The sequence below is a fragment of the Sciurus carolinensis genome, chromosome 7 (assembly GCF_902686445.1).
Source record: "Sciurus carolinensis chromosome 7, mSciCar1.2, whole genome shotgun sequence".
NCBI classification, from domain to species: Eukaryota; Metazoa; Chordata; class Mammalia; order Rodentia; family Sciuridae; genus Sciurus; species Sciurus carolinensis.
The window spans coordinates 18,700,325-18,718,843 of NC_062219.1; the positions used below are offsets into that span (position 1 = coordinate 18,700,325).

General features: G+C 31.0%; 1 protein-coding gene across 1 annotated transcript in view; it reads right to left on the reverse strand.

Moving 5' to 3' along the window:
- The window catches only part of Stxbp5 (syntaxin binding protein 5), a 173,210-nt gene that overhangs the window by 38,735 nt on the left and 115,956 nt on the right, over nt 1-18,519 (reverse strand). The window contains 2 exon segments of the mRNA XM_047557634.1: nt 125-175; nt 16,106-16,171. Coding sequence (XP_047413590.1) covers nt 125-175; nt 16,106-16,171 — 117 coding nt within the window.

Consider the following 18,519-nt stretch of genomic DNA (forward strand, 5'->3'; position numbering starts at 1 on the left):
TTACCCATTTTAAACTTTATTTCCAATGAAAATCTCAATCACAGTTTTTTAAATTTTTAAATCTTCTGATTTCCCTTTTTCCATTACAGAGAGTTCAGTTTCTTCAGATATCTATTTTACTTACCTAAATCAGGCTTCAGGTCAGTAGGCAAGCTTAACTTCCTTGACATCTTTGCTAAAAAATAAAATGCATTTTTAAAAATCTGAAAAATATTTGTTCTTCAATTAATACCAACTGATTTTCAAGATAGAAGTGAATACTTTTGTTACTAAGTCTAGATGCTACAATAATTAAAATAAGATTAATAATATTAGGAGTGGAAAGTAAATCTTACTTTCGACTTTTTAAAAGTTTGTACTTACTTGATGTAATATTTTTGTGTCCTTGAAACTCTTACTTCAAGGATAAAGCCTTTTAAATTTCAACATTTATTTATTGCTTAGGTTTACAGGAAAAGGTCATACTTTTCTAAGAGCAGAAATTCATTCCTCAGAAGGAAGATGTTGCAGATAAGGACAACAGAAGCATAAGACAAATCTTGGGTGACAGAAAATCTTTTCAGTTTCTCATCTTCATAGCTATTGAGCTCATTTTTTATTAAGGTTAATTTCCAGTATATAGGACAAAACTATATCTACAATCAAATTAAAGTAGTTGATTATATCATAAAATATGATTCAACTATCACTTGATATAAATTAATACTTCCATTCACATTTTAGTGAAAACCAAAAAAACCCAAGTTATGCTAAGTCTAAAATTATGGTATTTACATTTTATAAAATGTAAATTATAGGTATTTTATATAGTAATATAAAAATCAAAAGAAAGCTAATGCATAAACTTAGTGGAATTCACTTTCCATCCTCAAAATCAGTTATCTTAATCTGGGAAGTGGTTTAAAAGTTAGGAGTTGTCCAACATTATGTCTATTATGTTAGTGGTAGTGCATGCGTAACAAAATAGTGCTCCCTATGTGAAATTTTGAAAAAGCATGTGTTTGTTAATATATGAATGCACATATTGGGTTAAACTTTGGACTGTTAGGAGATATTTAAAGCACAGACCCTGCTAGTCCATAAGGGCGCCATGTAAACAAAGAGAAATCCAGTCATAGTACATAACTTCCACATCTAAAAAAATGACAAATCCAGTGTTAGGAAAGAGGCATTAGGCAGACTGGAAAGGAATGGGGTGGGGTGTGACATCACCTTTTTACTTCTAAACTTCATAATCTATTTAATATCCTTTAACAAAGAACAATGGGTCCAACTTATGCATCAGTCATCCCATTTTCAACAACTTAGTACCTTGCAGCTAAGGTAAAATGTAATATAAAGTTATAATAGCCAAATGAAAACTATGGTTAGTTAATCTCACATACATCATTGTTATTGTATTTGGCATACAATATAAGTTAAAATATTTGATATGTAATACCAAATTGTAATTGATATACAATATAATTTTAAAAAGATATACACCACAACAGTTCTTAAAAAGGCAATATTGAACACTGAAAGAACTCAGAGGTTTCTATCAAATGTAACAGGCCCAATATACATAGACTGATAATGTCTGTACAATGTATATGGCAGTTGAAGTAGAAAATCCATCTGGCACAAAGAATTTAGAACCAAATGATATGATGCCATCTGTGTAAACTCCTCTAAGCCTTTCAAAGTTGAACACGCATACCAACCACCTAGAAATCTTACTGAAATGCATTCTGATTTTGGACTTCTGGACTTGGGGTTGCGAGGCATTTCTACAGTTTGAGAGGCAAAGTCCCTAGACTATAAGCAACGTCAGCTAAGGAACCAAAACAAATTCATGAAGCCTAGTATGTACATATAGTAAGCCCACAAAAACCATTTCTTGAATAAGTTTTAACATCTATCTTGTAAAAATATGAAGTGTGGTGGTTAGAACTGGGTTTGGAATCAGCTGGCTGAGTTCAAATCTAATTCAACCAATAGCCCTAGACCAGTTACTTTGTTTCTCTAAACCTCAAATTTCCTTTTCTGTAAAATGAGGATAGTGTAAGAATTATATGAAAAGATGTAAGCAACTCAACATAATGTCTGGCACATAGAATGATTAATAAATGTTGGCTATATATTATTAATGAAATGAGTATGGATTTTTCATAAACTGTAAAACACTATAAAAAAGCTATTACTATGTTTGCAAATAAACTAATATTCCTTCATTTTAATTCTATGGTAATGCTACAAGTAAAGATAACAAGAAAATGGAAAAAAAACCCAAACATTTAGGGCAAAAGTACAGAATGAAATGTATCACCCTAAGTTCAACCTTTCAAATTTATTTCAAAAGCTAAATTCAGTAACTAGCGAAACAAAGAGATTTAACCTGAGTAATTTATGCCATAAATAGATTAGAATATGTCAAATGAATATTTTATCAATTAGATGCTTTGATTAATCAGATGTATTTCTGCCAAAAACAAATCACTAGCACAAAGTTTCCTTTTAAGTTTTGTAAGTATATACTTTTGATCTTTGTTAGGATTTCAACTGAAAACTTTATATGGATGCCTCCCAACAGAATAAAATTTTGTCTAGCAGTATATTTAATTTCATTATTGTATAAACATATTGAACACAAATTACCATCCTTAAATAATAGTTGTTCTCATTTCAACATTTCATTTATACTGAGAAGTTAAAAGCACACATATAATGACTAGGAGGATTTTTGGAATATTATTTCATTATGAATGTCACAAACAACATGTAGCATATTATTTCCTCCTGAAGTACTCTGCAATTAGAGACCTACAACTGAAGCCACTAATTCAAACAGTGTTCAAATGACAGAATTAAGCCATATTACAATTATTTGGATATAATTTTAAGGAATTTCCTTGAATACAGAACTTGAAATGGTAAATAATATTAAAGAATTCATCTTTGTTATCTTGTGTTAATTCTAGCAAGTAATGATTTAAAAATCGAACTGTTTTGATGAGGTGAGAAAAATTTTTGTTATGTCAAGATATGAACTTAGACATCCACATTATTAATTCATCCATTAAATATTTGTTGTGCCATGCCAACAAACTGCCAGAGGGCAAGGATATGCTTCCTCCCCACCAGGAGCTGAGTCAAATGGAAGAGACAACTCCAGAGAACTACAGTAAGTGCTACTCACTGAGGCAAGCACAAGGTCAGTGCACTGCAGTTTTTAATCTCAGTCTGGAACACTTATCTGAGACTGTGATGGGTGAAGGAGAAGCCACCTACAGTCTCAGCTAGAATTAATGATCAAAAAGAAAAAAATCCCATGTGGTCACAGTACACACTATGGTCACACTATGTTCAGATAGACCATGCTACTGGTGAAAAAATGCACTGTTCTTTTGCATTAAAAAAGATTCTTGCTGTCAGCATTTTTCTAAACATTCTTTTGCTGACATTTTTGTTTTGATGTAAAATTTACATAAAATATATAAATCTTAAATATATATTCACTGTTTTGACAACGTATATACCTGTGTAACTCAAGATTCTTACAGAATACACAGCATGACCATCATCCCCAAAGTTATGCATGCTGCTTCCCTATTAATTCCTGCTCCTGTCCTCCAAAATAAACTTTTCCACCACAGATCAGTTCAGCCTGTTCTATGACACACACACACACACACACACACACACACACACACACACGGAGTATAGCTGAGAAATCTGAAGCCAGAATGATTATTCCCTACTCTGAATATAATTTGCCTATTTCGCATGGATGTTTTGAGGGGTGAGAGAGATAAGGAAATAGGAGAAAGGAGGATATGAAGGAAGGGGAGATAGAATGGGAGGACACTTATATTCCTGGAGTTAAAACTTCTGCTAGGATGTGTTTGTAAAGGTTTTCCTTGAATGATAAGGCATTGAACTAAATGCTTGCTAATTGACAGGCAGAACTGTGCGGTATCTAACAGTCCTGTGAACGGCACTGCTGACTTGCACCTATCCTTATGTGATTTTATTACTGAAACTGATTGTTCTCTTTTTTCATTGATCTCATAAGTATTTAGTGTGAAAAACTTCAGGCAGCAGTTATAAATTAGACATGCATTAATTAAAACTAGATTTAAAAAAAATGTTTTTGTAAAAATAATTCTTATTAATCCCAGTAATGCAGAAAAATGCAGGTTAAAAAAAATCCAACATCCACCAACCAGAAATAACCATTAAAATCAGCTGAGCAACCTTCCGATATCTTTCTTTGTATAGAAAGAGAAAGACAACCACTGATAAATATTTGCAGAAACTGCTTCATTCCTTTTATTAAGTTGGAGTTTAATTTTCTTTTTCCAACTTCTTAAGATGAAGACTTAAGATCATTAGTTTAAATTGGTACTTTCCAAATACACATGATTAAAATATATATTTCCAGAATCTGGTACACAGATTTCTAGGAATTCTCTGAACAGTTCCTTTTTTTCTAGTACCCTGCCCTACAAATTCTAGTCACATCAGCAGCCTAGAATAGCTAATCTGCCTCCTTAGTGAGATTTCAACTCTACATAGGCTATATGCACCCTATACTGCAATAGGAAATGCTCTGTGCCAGACAGCTGGGGAGACTGTGGTGCTTACTTCTTGTTTCTCTTTTTTCTCAAGGATAATGTTCTAGAATACCTGTTTTTCAATATCTGAAAATGAAAGGTCTACATATTTCGAATAGTTTTTGCTGTTTTCTGCGGAAAGCTGACCTAAACTTAAAGTCTAAATTGAACTCCAGGTTAAAAGTTTATATCTTTTAATTTTTGTGACTTCTGGGAAATATACCTATTTTCAAGCCTGTTGGCAAATCTAGAAAAGACAGATCCACCTCTGGTCAGCCCTCATGGCTCATTCCCATACTTGGGTATAATTTTATCCAGTTTTATGATGCTCAAGAGCTGCCAATTCAGTTACCCTGCCAGCTGATTTCAGTGCATTTGTTAAGAAACTTCTGTGCATGCCTTGAAACTACTTGGGTTCCACTGTGACTTTTGAACGAAAGACTCAGGATTTAAATGAGTTCTTGGAAGATGAGTTATCTGTTTTTCTTTCCTTCAATGGTGTATTCTTTGACTCTCATCCCTGACCCTCAATATTTTCCTTGCTTTGAAATTTTTGTCACAGGAGAAATAAACTAGATCTTTTTTCTAAGCTTTTATCCATAGAAACAATGGGAATCACAGCAAAGAGGTTTCTTCGACCTGAGGAAAACTGACGTCAAGAGATATGTCTAAGCAGGTTACTAATCTGAGTCTCTGACTTCTTTTCTTATAAACCTGAACGAGAAGATCAAGTTGGTTGGTTGAGTAAAGAGTTGCATTTTCATAGCAGAAAATATGAAGTTATAGTTGATCATAATCAATCATGTCTGTAATGCAAGTTTCAATACTGCATTAGTCTGCTTTTTATAGCAATAACAAAATACCAGAGCCTGGGTATTTTATGAAGTAAAGTGGTTTAATTGTCTCACATTTTTGAAAGCTGAAAATCCAATATCAGGCAGATCCAGTGATTTGGTCTCTAGTGAGGGCGTTTGTGGCAGATGTGAGAGAAATATCACATGATAATTAAAGAGATTCACGGGTCATTCTCACACTTTTGTAACAACTCAATTTTGAGGGAACTACCCAGGGTCCCAACAAAACTATCTTTGTCTCTTTGGAGGGTGGCACCCCCAACAACGTACTTACTTTGCATTAATTAATATCATTTAAAGGTTCCACCTCTCTCAACATTGCCACACTTCCAACACATGAAACATTGGGGATACACTGAAACCATATCCAAACCACAAAAACAGGGAAACATGTATGATGTATGATGTCCAGAAGAAGCAAATCCCCAGGCCAGGGGACTGCTTGAATGATTATACTATAAATGGCAATATCATTATAGTTGATGCTTCTTTGTCCTTTACAACTGGGGAAAACTTTCTAAGCTTTCTCAGGTATGGTGATTCTCATTGTTTCTTTGAAATTAAACATATTTTATAATTTTCCTTCAGTTTTTCTATTCATTGTGTCCACATTTTAATTTTTTAAAGATTTCTCAAAATAAAGAAAAACAAACAAGAAAAACTTACTACTTTTTAGAATGGTACTGATAGTAAGAACATATTTTAACAACTACAAAAGGTAAATGGATATTATTTTGACAGAGTGATGAAGCTGTCAAAAAAGCAAACTAATTTTTGATTATAAGAGAGATTCAATAATTAGAATAAAACAATATCACTTTTCTCACCACCAGAGATCCAATGCTATTCTTTTCAAAGGGACAATGTTGAGAAGCACATGCATTCAATAAAACAAACAGGATATTAACAGGCCTAAAAAAAAGTTTGTAGGATGGCAGGAATCCCAGGGGGAAAGTGAGACCAAGAGGAAGAAGTTATTTTACCACTAGCCACACATTATTTTAATAGATAGTAGAACTAATCATATCAGTGTCTATTTCCCATGCTAGAAGATAAATTCCATGTGTTCAGAAATAGAATTCATTGCAAAACATTGCATGCACTTATTGTATGTTCAATAAACACTGCAAGGAATAAATAAATAAATGAATGATCAAAAATGGTCACTGGACCTTTATGTCTATGGAAAGAAGCTACCTTTCTTCACAAATGAAATAAATAGAAATAGAGTAAAAATTAAAAACAAATCTGCTAAATAAAAAGATGGTTTTTCAGAAATATTGAAAGAACACATCCATTTTATGAATTGGAAAAAAATTTTAAAGAGATAGCAATACTTGTTTGGTAAAAAATTAGCTATTAACAGTTCTTTTCATTCTTGTACTCCTAGAGCTTTATCAATTTCCTTTCTGCAACTTAATGTCTACTATAATACCATAGTTAATCTCTTTGCAACACCTCACAGAGAATGTTCTATAGAATAAAAAACATTATGTACCTCTTTGACATATTAAGTACCAATATTCCAAGTATAAGGGCTGAATTGTGTCTCCTCAAAATTCTTTTTTTTTTTTTTTTGGTACTGGGGATTGAACTCAGGCACTTGACCACTAAGCCACATCCTCAGTCCTATTTTATATTTTATTTAGAGACATGGTCTCACTGAGTTGCTTAGTGCCTTGCCATTGCTGAGGCTGGCTCTGAACTCGCAATCCTCCCGTCAACCTCCTGGGCCGCTTTACATAGAAGCTTTAACTCCTGATTCCTCAAAATGTGACTATTTAGAGATTGGGTCTGTAAAGAAGTGATCAAGTTAAAATGAAATTGATAAACTGAGTACTAATCCAATTTGACCATCATCCTTAAGAAAGGAAATCTGGGTAAACAAAAGACACCAGGAAGAAGCAAGGTACCATGTGAGAATACAATGAGAAGGCTACATACTATAAGTAAAGGAGAAAGATCTCAGGAGAAACTAAGTCTGATGATGCCTTGATCTTGGATTTCTAGCTACCAAAACTGTGAGAAAATAAATCTCTGGTGTTTAAGTCACCCAGTCTATGGTATTTTGTAATTGCAGCCCTAAAAAACTAATAAAAAAAAGTCAAAAAATAAATTATCATATTTATAGTTCTGCTTAAGTGATAGCTGATAAAAATTTATTTTATCACTAATATTAATTCAGACTAATTTTGTTAGGAAGCAAGCAGTAAGTAATTTCTAGGAAGATCACTGTACATTCTTATGTAAGATGGGTCTACAGAGAAAGTACATACACGGTAAGTATCAGAATATGAACAAAAAGATTTGAGCATAATTTATTAAGAAATTTAACAGAAAATATGTTCAGATATAAAATTAAAATCTGAATAAAAAATATGCCAATACTCTTCAGAGTTTAGTCATCCTGAAAAAGAAAAAGGAGTCATTAGAGGAAGTTTGATTTATATGATAGTTTTAAAGCATCTGCCTACAAAATTTAGTTCTTGACCAATTAAGGGTAATAATTTTCTTTCAAAGTCTGAAGTATCAAAGTTACCTGTAAAACAAACAGTATCACTGCACGCTTTATTCATTTTTTTCTTTCAAGATGAGTTTCTATTCTTTTAATTATATATGTTGTGGACAGAATATAAAGGTAAATTCTATAAATTTAGCAGCCACCTTTTGGAATGAATATTGGGAAATATAATATTAAAATATCAGCATTATTCTGAGTTTTATAATGAATTAATTATATAACCTAAAATAGGAATTAATGTACTAGTACATTCATATTGGCAACACATTCTAAAGGGGTCTCTCTGAATTTATTTTTCAACTTGTAAATATAAAAGAATTAGGAAAAGTGACCACAGAAAAAAGAAAAATCAGAGGCTTGAGTATGGAGTATGAAACATGACCTAGGGACATGCTCTTAGAGAACAAGAGCTAAAGCACCCACATTGGAGTCCTGAGTAGTTCATCACCAGAAGGAATTAATTTGGATATGCCACTTAACTTCTCTAAGATTCAGTTTGCTTTATTGAAAAATAAAGGGATTAGAAATGCTTTAAAACTGTAATTTAATGAGATAATGATTTAGAGTAAACTAACAAAGAAAAGGTGTGAGCTGTGTTAGAACACTTTAATTTTAAAAAGGAATCACTGAGGCTCATGTAATGAAAACTAACAGCATTTAGACTAATGAACAATATTATCTTCATTTAATCTGACTTCAAACATTACTTTAGTTTTTGTTAAGAAATTAATCATTACCTAAATAACTATCCTCTCAGAATTGGATAGATAAAGAGATCTTGGAGGTATAATCATCCCCATATTAACATATTTTTTTTTTTTTTGCTTAACAGTTAAGTTAGTATAATTTGGAATCCTTATTTATTACTTTCTCATATTATTTTCCCCTCATAGTATCATGTAATCAGGTGATTCAGTTATCATCCCTTCTACATGAAAATCAGTAATAAAAAGGAACATGGGCCAGATCAAAAGACTATGGAATCCAACTAGAAATCTGCTTTTGGCATGAAACTTATCATAATGAAATAGAGTAAGTCAGTAATCTTTAGAAAAAATTAATCATGTATTTCAAATGTAACAAATGATGCTAAAATCTAGACCATATTTTATTCATAATTATATCATGAAAAATTTGATTAATGCTTTAACAAATGTAAACATTTTAGAACTATTTTTATATTAACAAAATAAGAAACTTAGCAGAATTTCATTTTCACATTTTTATAAGTTACAAAAGAAGGGGTAAAAATTGATGTCCAATCTTACTTTTTCAGTGATTTATGGAAATTGCTAAGCATAGTTGAGAAGTTCCTGATTTAAAAAATATTGGTCATTAAGATTTTACTAAGAAATTAATTGTAAGGTATAAATAGGCAAAACAAATTACTATGTGTGTATCCCATCTATGTAAACTTTCCCTGTAGATGATGTAATTATATTATCTTCCATGCTTTTGCTATAAAACTCAAAGGACTAAAGTTTATTCCTTTATAGGCTGTTCTCCTCAAGTATGAGAAAGGAAGTCACTGTCAGACTCATTCACCTGATTTAGCCGTCCATCCGAAAACTAATGGAAGCCAGGCCCTTGGGTAGATGGGTTAGGATACTTCACAGTTTGCTCCAGTTATCTGTCTTAAGTCTGGTCTTTGAGGAAGGCAGATTTCTAAGCATTATATACTATGAATGGGTAATGGGTACCAAAGTGGATCTGAGATCTGATGCTAGCACAGAACTTAGCATAAACCATCTTTTTCCAGGTTACCACAAAGACAGAGCAGGGCCATACCAGATTATCTAGTTATGAAACACATAATAGATTTATTTTTGAATCCTTAGAGCTTTAAATTATATTAGGAGGTACTGTAAGAGACTGTTGGAGAGAACAGTCAGTGGAGTTAGACTACTTGGGTGTAAATTCTACTTTGTCATTTGCCAGCTGTATAACAGATATATAACTTATATTTAGTTCCCTGTTTGTAAAATAGGGAAATAACAGTAACTAGCTCACTGAAATTACTGAGTGACTAAGTGAGAAATATTATTTAAAAAGGGCTGGTACAATGCCAGAAAAATTATAATGACTAGGTATATAAAAAAAGAAAACAAAACTATTTTCCTCATCTATTCATTGGCTGTGGGAAACAATGAGGGGCTGACTGTGAAAGTGTAAATGGAATCTTGCACCACCAAAACCTCTTTCTCTCTCTGATAGCAGTAGTAGTTACTTTCAAAGAACAGGTGAAACCAAGGGACGAAGCCAGTTCAATCAGCCATCCACCCAAGGTGGTTCTTTTACCAATGCCCAATTTGTCATTTTTAGATCTAATTCTTATGCTCTCCTTAGTAAAACTCTTAAGTAAATGTTTGCATATTGAGATAGAGAGAGGGGATACTTTTATGAGGTTCAGGATATTTTTTAGCAAAAATGAGACTGATGATGGGGTAATAGAGAGTTCGGAACACTCAAGCATTCCTAGTACTTTACACAACATAGCATATCACATAGAAAATTCCAGTCTTGACAGAGGGCCTCAGAATAGCTATGAATTTTCTTCCAATATTTCACTGACACTCATGATTCTCAATAGCATATTTTATGCTAATTCTAATCACAAAATTAGATACTAACAGAGAGAGATAAATTAATGTGTCATTTTTTCCAACAACAAAAAGTTAAGTGTTCATTCAAAAAAAAAAGGAGAAAAATTCGAGGTATTTAGTTTTCCTATTACATACCAAATCATGAGATGAAAAACAAACAAACAAACAAACTGAAAGATTCCAACTGAAAACAAAATTACACAAAAAATTAGTGGTATAACATTGTTAGTGAGCATACCTGTTTCACTAATCTAATTTTGGAATAAGTTGGCATGATTCTCAAAATATATAGTTACAGAAGTTGCACAACAAGAAAAATCACCAATAACGTAAAAAAAAAAAATCAAGAATGCTATCAAAAAACTACTCTTCTAATAATATTCTCAGTTCTAACAAATTTGTTACTGAAGTCTTTCAAATAGTCAAAACTCAAGAATTCCAAGTTATATGTTCTATTTAAAACACACAAAAAATGGGAAGCTGGTCAATATATTTAAAAAAGCAACAATAACCTCCAGACTAAAAATCAGACAGATTTTTATTGAACAAATTCAATTATGCACCAAAGTCTCATTCATGAAAGATAAAACTCCTAGCTAATTTAGTTCTAAAAATTGTTTAGTACAATGTCTCTAGGAAAGCCCTTTCTAATTTTTTACATTATGTAATAATAAAACATCCTCTAATGTGTTTTTAAGATAGAATATACTAAAAAGGAAATTTGTTGAAAGGTACTGTGCTACAGTGCTAGCACATAATTCAATTATTATCAACAGATTCACGAAAAATACAAAGAGGTAAGTAATTTATTCCCCTTTGCCCACCTTATTTAGAAAATGACCAGAGGCCTAACATTCAGCCACCATTAATATGACTAAACAGGGTTCAATTTATAGCATGCAGATAACATGGGTATTAGTTCTAGGAATTTTTGAAAATTTAACCATGTAGTAAACATTACCAGTTGAGAAAAAGCAAAGATATTTCAGCTGCCTAGATATTCCTCTAATTTAACTGAATTCAAAGAAAGTAAGTAGAGGTCTTGAGGGGAAAATAATATAATAATTGTATAATAACTTTAGTTAAAATCAAAGATCAAATTTATGACCTATTTTTATAACTATTTTTTTCAGTCTTTAAAACTCTCCAGAAAACATTCAATTTTTGTTACCAAAAACCTCTAATTTGATTATGTCCCCCTAAATTTGATAATATATTTTTTCCTCAGTTTAAAATTTTGAGAACATTACACTGAGTAATTTATTTCAAAGTATATCCACAAAAACAATTGGAAGGGGTAATAAAAATCTTTTTACTTGTAGTGGGGGATAAGTAGAGGGGCAATAAAAAATCTCATTTAAGATTACAGGCTAAAAAGAGTCAATCTTTAGAAAACAATTTACTTGAACTTAGGGTCTTGAAAACATAAGGAACATGCTATAAAGGTAGAATAAAACACAAATGAAACCATGAAGAAAAACTACTTCAAAGCTTAACTTAATAGTATAAAATCATGCTATTTATGACATAAATTGAACCCTGCTTTATTTTAAAGTAAAGCAAAAAAAATTATTAGAATAATTCACACTGTAAGTTAGAGAAAGAACTGTAGCCCCAATTTAACTGATTTTTAATAATTATTGCCCCAATGAGTTTAGAAAAGACACAGCCCAAGAGATTATTATTTAGAATAGGAATAACAATTAATATATACAAAATGCAATGCATTGGATAATTTTCTGCTGTTGGGTTAGCATTGCACATAGCAAGGATTAGAAACAAAATAGAAATTTCTATTTCCTACCTATATCACTGGCTACCATCTTGGAAAACTTTCTGCTTTTGGTCTTCACTGAAAATAATATTTTGATATAAAATGTCAAAATCTATTTAAATTAAACTAAATGAATTAAACATAAGTAAAAGAAAAGACTATAAAATAAAGATACTATACCCTTTTCTATAAAATTATTCATTTTTTGTTCTTCATCTGAATTGTGTGGTGATGAAGAACCTACACAAACGAAGACAATGGAAGGAACAGGCACACAGTCAGTCAAAAACACTGAGTTACACAAGAGGAAAGCACAAATGAAAAAACCTAGCAACCTATAAAACAAGTTTTTATGTCAGTTACCATAGAAAAAGGACATTTATATAGTTAACAAGTCTGATAATATTACAGTGCAGCAATCACTAGTGCATAATGTTCCATGTAGGTCCATGTATATGTAAATATTAACTCTATAATCATTTTTCTTTCAGTAATAACAGTTTGGCAAAAATCTTGACTTTTAGAGAAAATAAGTCTCACTTTTAGAGACCTATTTTTTTATAGGTGCATCTCAAATGATATTTTCCCTATTAAATTTTTCACAAGTTTCCCAGTTTTAAATCACTTCCCCTCTTTGAAATCACATGATTTATCTACTTATTCTTCTATGATATTATCATTTAACATCCTATATTTTAAATTTACACACATAAGATCTTCTTCACTGAAATGAATTTTAAAAACAGTATCCATATCTGATTCACGTTTGTATCCCCTTTGTCATCAGTGGAGTGCTTCTCATGTAGGTGTCTCTAAGTACAATATTTCTGAATGAATGGAAAATAATTAGAGGTAAATATATAGGTTTCCTTCTGTGTTTAAAATCATTCCCAGTAAAAGTAGTGAATCTTAATGAATTAGGCCAAAATTTGACATCCTGTATGTTCCTCTTCCCCAAATCATACTTCCTCCTTTAGTCACACAGCAAATATCCTTGACATTTCTTACCAGGTAAAACCTGCTAACACTAGTAGGATTCAATGACTTCTATAGTGGTTTTACGTGATTACTTTCTAACAATCATATTATTGTTGCAAAATAGCATTTGTAGATCCACATATGTTCCTTATCAAAAAATACCACAAGTAACATTGAGCTCAGTGTCATTGCTATGAACAGAAATAGGAATAGCTGTTTTTCATGTACACATAATTCAGATTTAAGCATATTATTGTCATAGTATAGTACATGTATTTTAAAATAATACTGTCATCTCTGATAACAAATAGTCACTTGAATATACAAAAATGTATTACTAATGATAGTTTTATCTGATATAAGTCATTCACAGATAATAGCAGGATAACAACTATATATGATAATAAAAGATATAAATGTTTGATTTTTAAAAATATGAACAGGTAACTTAGGCTTGAAATGTAAATAAGACTAGCAGACTTATTTTTTTCCCTAACTAAAAATGCCTACTACTGAATGCCATAACCCCTATGATAGCTTATTAAAGTTCCAAATGGTATTCACTATATCCTACTTGAACAAATTTATTATAATTAAATAAAAACATAGAGCAATATCTACAGTTTGTTTTTTCTACAGCACACAAAAACTTATCACAGCAACAGTCATATAATGGTATATGTGGCCCTTCAGTTGAAAATAACCTGACAAAAGATTTTTTTTAAATGATTTTAATATGATTAATGTATACACACACACATACATATTCCCCTGCACACATTTATACACACATTTTAATGCATTATAAAAAGAAATCTGGGGCCTGGGTTGTGGCTCAGTGGTAGCCTAGCATGTGTGAGGCACTGGGTTTGATCTTCAGCACCACATAAAAATTAAAAAAATAAAAGGAATTGTGTCCATCTACAAATGAAAAAATATTTTAAAAAATCTATCAATACTACTATGTTCAGTGAAGCAATCTGAATCCTTTGAAATTCTTTGAATTAAGCCCATCACCTTTGTTTGCTCAGGGTGTATGTTTGTTAGGCAGAATTAACTTTCTATTTCAGAGAGACCACTGGTTTAGTTTTAAAAAATGGAAAGGAAAACTATATTTATTAGTGGTACTTTCTCATGATGTTCTGAAGAGAGTTTTGATACTGATTAAACAGTAAAAATCACAAACCCTGATTATGGGATTTAAAAGCTTTAAAAAAATGTTTCTCTTCATTTATATGAGTTACTTTTAAGTAAATACATTGGTTTTGATAAAAGGCATTATGCCTACTCTACATTTCCACCATACTTCTCTAATATTTATGAAAGACTTATTTTAACTTACAATGTGCTTTTATACATTTCTTCCTTATCCATAAATACCTTAAAAATCAATATTAGTTTTAACAATTATTAAAACACATAATAACTATTTTTATTTATTTATATCCTATCTCACTGTGAAAAGTATTTGAAGTTGGTAATTTAATTTCTAAGTTTCAGTTCAGGTTTTTTTTTCTTTTTTCTTTTCAGTACTAGAGATTAAACCTAGGGGAGTTTTACCACTGAGCAACATTCCCAGCCCTTTTTATTTTTTTCTTGAGACAAAATCTCACTAAGTTGCTGAGGCTGGCAATATCATAAAACTTTTTACAGTCTTAGATCTAATACAGTGCTAAACTGAAATTTGAGGGAGTAAAGATAGCCTTCTCAATATTTCCCATCTTTACAATTGTTTCTAATGTAAGAGAACTAGTTACAGAAGGACAAAACATATCTGAAAATAGTTACTTATATTAAGAACAATCTTTCCAGAGGAAAGCTATTGAAAATTTCTACTCAGAATAATTTAATAACTGTAACAGTTAAAATTAAGAAGTCAACTTTATTAAAGATTAGCAGTTTCAATACACTAAAATATAATAACAAATTCAAGATCTCTTTAATCTTGAGGGGTCTCAAAATATACTATAATTAATGATCCTTAGAAATATTAATATACACAAAGGTCACATGAAGATCCATTTGTAGATAAGAAAGGTGAACTGCTTTAATAAAACTATAAATATATCAGAAATTACTATGATCAAAAAAAATCTAGTTTACAATTATTCTAATTGTTTAGAGTCACCACTCAATTTTAAGTATCAAAAGTCTTTAATAATACTTAGGGACGGGCATGTAGCTCAGTGGTAGAGTGCTTATCTACTCTATGTGTACAAAGCATGTACAAAGACCCTGGGTTTGATCTTCAGGACTGCAAAAACAAGAGAAAAAACAAAACAAAACAAAACAAAAAAACCCAAAAAACCAAAAGCAAAACACACACAAAACAATACTTTTCATTACATTTAAATAGATATTATTTAAGGAATCCAGAGAAGCATATTACATTACTAATTTTTCTTTGATTCTACTCTGTTATTATAAATAATGCCAAGAGTACCTAGAGCCAAAAAAAAAAAAGATCATAGGAAACTGAAACATGTGATGTAATGGTAAGTAATAAAACATATTTTCTTTAAGATTATAAATATTAGAAAATCAAATAAACAATTACACAACTTTGACTATGTAAAAGCTATGGATATTTATATAGTAATATTTGTATTTATTCCTTTTTACTTAAAAAGAATGTAAAGAATACTTATGATTTTAAGAACAAATACATGAATAGTGTGTTTTAGGTATATTTTAAACATTTATCTATGAAAAGATATACTGATATACTGTCTTCCTTTATATAAAATCAAAATTATTAATTCAATAAAAAGACAAATTACCAGAAGTTGGAGATTTGCAGCGATCCTCTGGGACTACAGTCCCTTCATTAATATCACAGAGACCTGCTAAAAGAAGAAAACAACAACAAGAAATCACACCACGAATTTATATAAGTGAGCTTATCATCTATTTACAGCATAGATTTTACTACTATCTGTTTAAAAGAACTCAGTAAATTAACAGATTATCAGTAGTAATACTATGATTATGAAGTTTGAGACAGAAACACTTTGATATTAAACTATCTCAAAATAATATAGCAGTCATCAATTAAACAAATAAAAATATAGGCTAGAAACAGAATTTCCAATTGAGGTAATTTGTTATTCTTAAAGGACAGTAACACAATGCATGACTTTCTTTAAATCTGAAATGTGAGAGCATATTATGTAATTATTTTTTAATTCCTCAAGAGAGAATACATATATTCAAATAACTTTGGTAATTTTTACATCATAAGGACCTTCGACTCAAACCTCAACAATGTTTCCCCTAGGTATGTCTCAAACACCTACCTTAAATATTTCTGAATGAGAACTAAGAAAACATTTTATATCTCTAAACTTGCTAAATTAAGAACATTGCACATTACTTATCTTGTAGGGAATACCTCCGAAAAACTAATATCGTGGTTTTTAAAAATCTTTAACAAAATATTTTCTTTTCAGATATATATCTCTCTCTATATATGCAAGTCATCCATTTTATAGGATGGCTTAAATTCTTAGAAATTTTAGCAAGGTATTTTACTCTATAGACAAGAACTAAAAGCAATGGTGAAATATAAAATAAAAAACTAGTATGAACTTGTCTGATGACTGAAATGAAAAAAATTCCAGCAAATTGTTTAAAAATTACTTATAAATGAAAACACATCAAGAGTTTGAAGTAGCTGGAAAAGCAACAAGGGGCTTCATTAAGCCACACAAGTCAGGTGTCACATTAACCCATGGACATGCATAACAGGTATCCTTCATATTACACTGGAAAAAGACATGCTGTTACAATCTCCATGGTAACTAAGAAAAATTTTTACAGCAACATTTTCACAAAACCAAGTATTGAATTGGGTTTATAACAAATGTTTTCCAGTCTGAATTAATTATTATTAGTTTTCATTAGGCAGGAAGTTCTGGAATGAGAATCAATGAATTGGTAGTACATGTTTTTTTCTTTTTTAAAAAAATCTTTTCAAACTAACGGTTCTGAGAGAGACAACCCCCAGTTCTTACAGTTTTCAGATGATAGCTGTAAGAGATTTGCATTTAATATTTGATAAGATATTTGCTTATCTAAATGTACTTTCTTTTGAAAGAACACTAAGTTAGCAGGTATCTAAACAATAGTAATAATATACTCTAGTGATTACAATGTACCTAGTACTGAATATTCAAGAATAATACAGAATTTTTGTTAATACTATGCTAAATGTACTATAAATCCTATGAAATACTATAAAATGTACCATATGGTATGGTTATCATTCTTAAAATTGTCCAGGAAGAAATATTTAGGAAGCTGTATTTAAGAATGTGGTATGAGGTGACTTAATTTAAATATAAAATGTATTATAAATGAACATTAAATCAGTTTAAAAAAACCCCATTCAATGCCTTCTATCTCATTCAGAATAAAAGTCAAAGTCAATAGTACATGGCTGGTTCATGTAAATAATCCCACCATATATGCTATCCTCTCATTTCCCTGACTTTATTTTCTGTCCCCCTCCACCTACTTTTCCACCACTCTTACTCTCTCTACTCCAGACACACTAACTCCACACTGTCCTTTGAACTCAACATACATACTGCTTCAGAGCAATTTGTATTTGCTGCACATTGGCTATTCTCTTACTTTTCCCAGACATCCTCAGGTAATAACTCTCTCAATTTAAATCTCCATTCCAAAGTCACCCCATTACTCTGTCTTAAATTTAACACCCCCATCATGGATATTTCAAATCTTCCTTTATTTATTTTCCCCTTGGCATTATTATGAAACCTACTACACACTACTTATCTTCTTATTGCCTGCACTTTTCACTAACATGTGAGTTCCTTGAAGACAGAGAATTTTGTCTGTTTTAGTATCTATAATGGTGACTGGCACATGGTAGGTGCTCAAATATTGTCGAATGACTGAGTGAGTACGTGTAAGATAATTTCACAGTATGTAATCTAAACCATCTATTCTGTTACTGCTAGGATTCTTTCAACAAAAATTCCTAGTAGTAGTTTTCCAGGCTCTGCTCAAATGTACAGCAGCCCTACTTAAATAGCTATTTATATCCAGCACTCACTGATTGTTTACTGGATGCCAGATTCTTTTCTAAGTTCTTAACTCATTTAACCCTTAAAGAAACAAATGAGGAAGACAGTATTATCCTCATTTTATAGAAGAAAAAGCTGAAGTA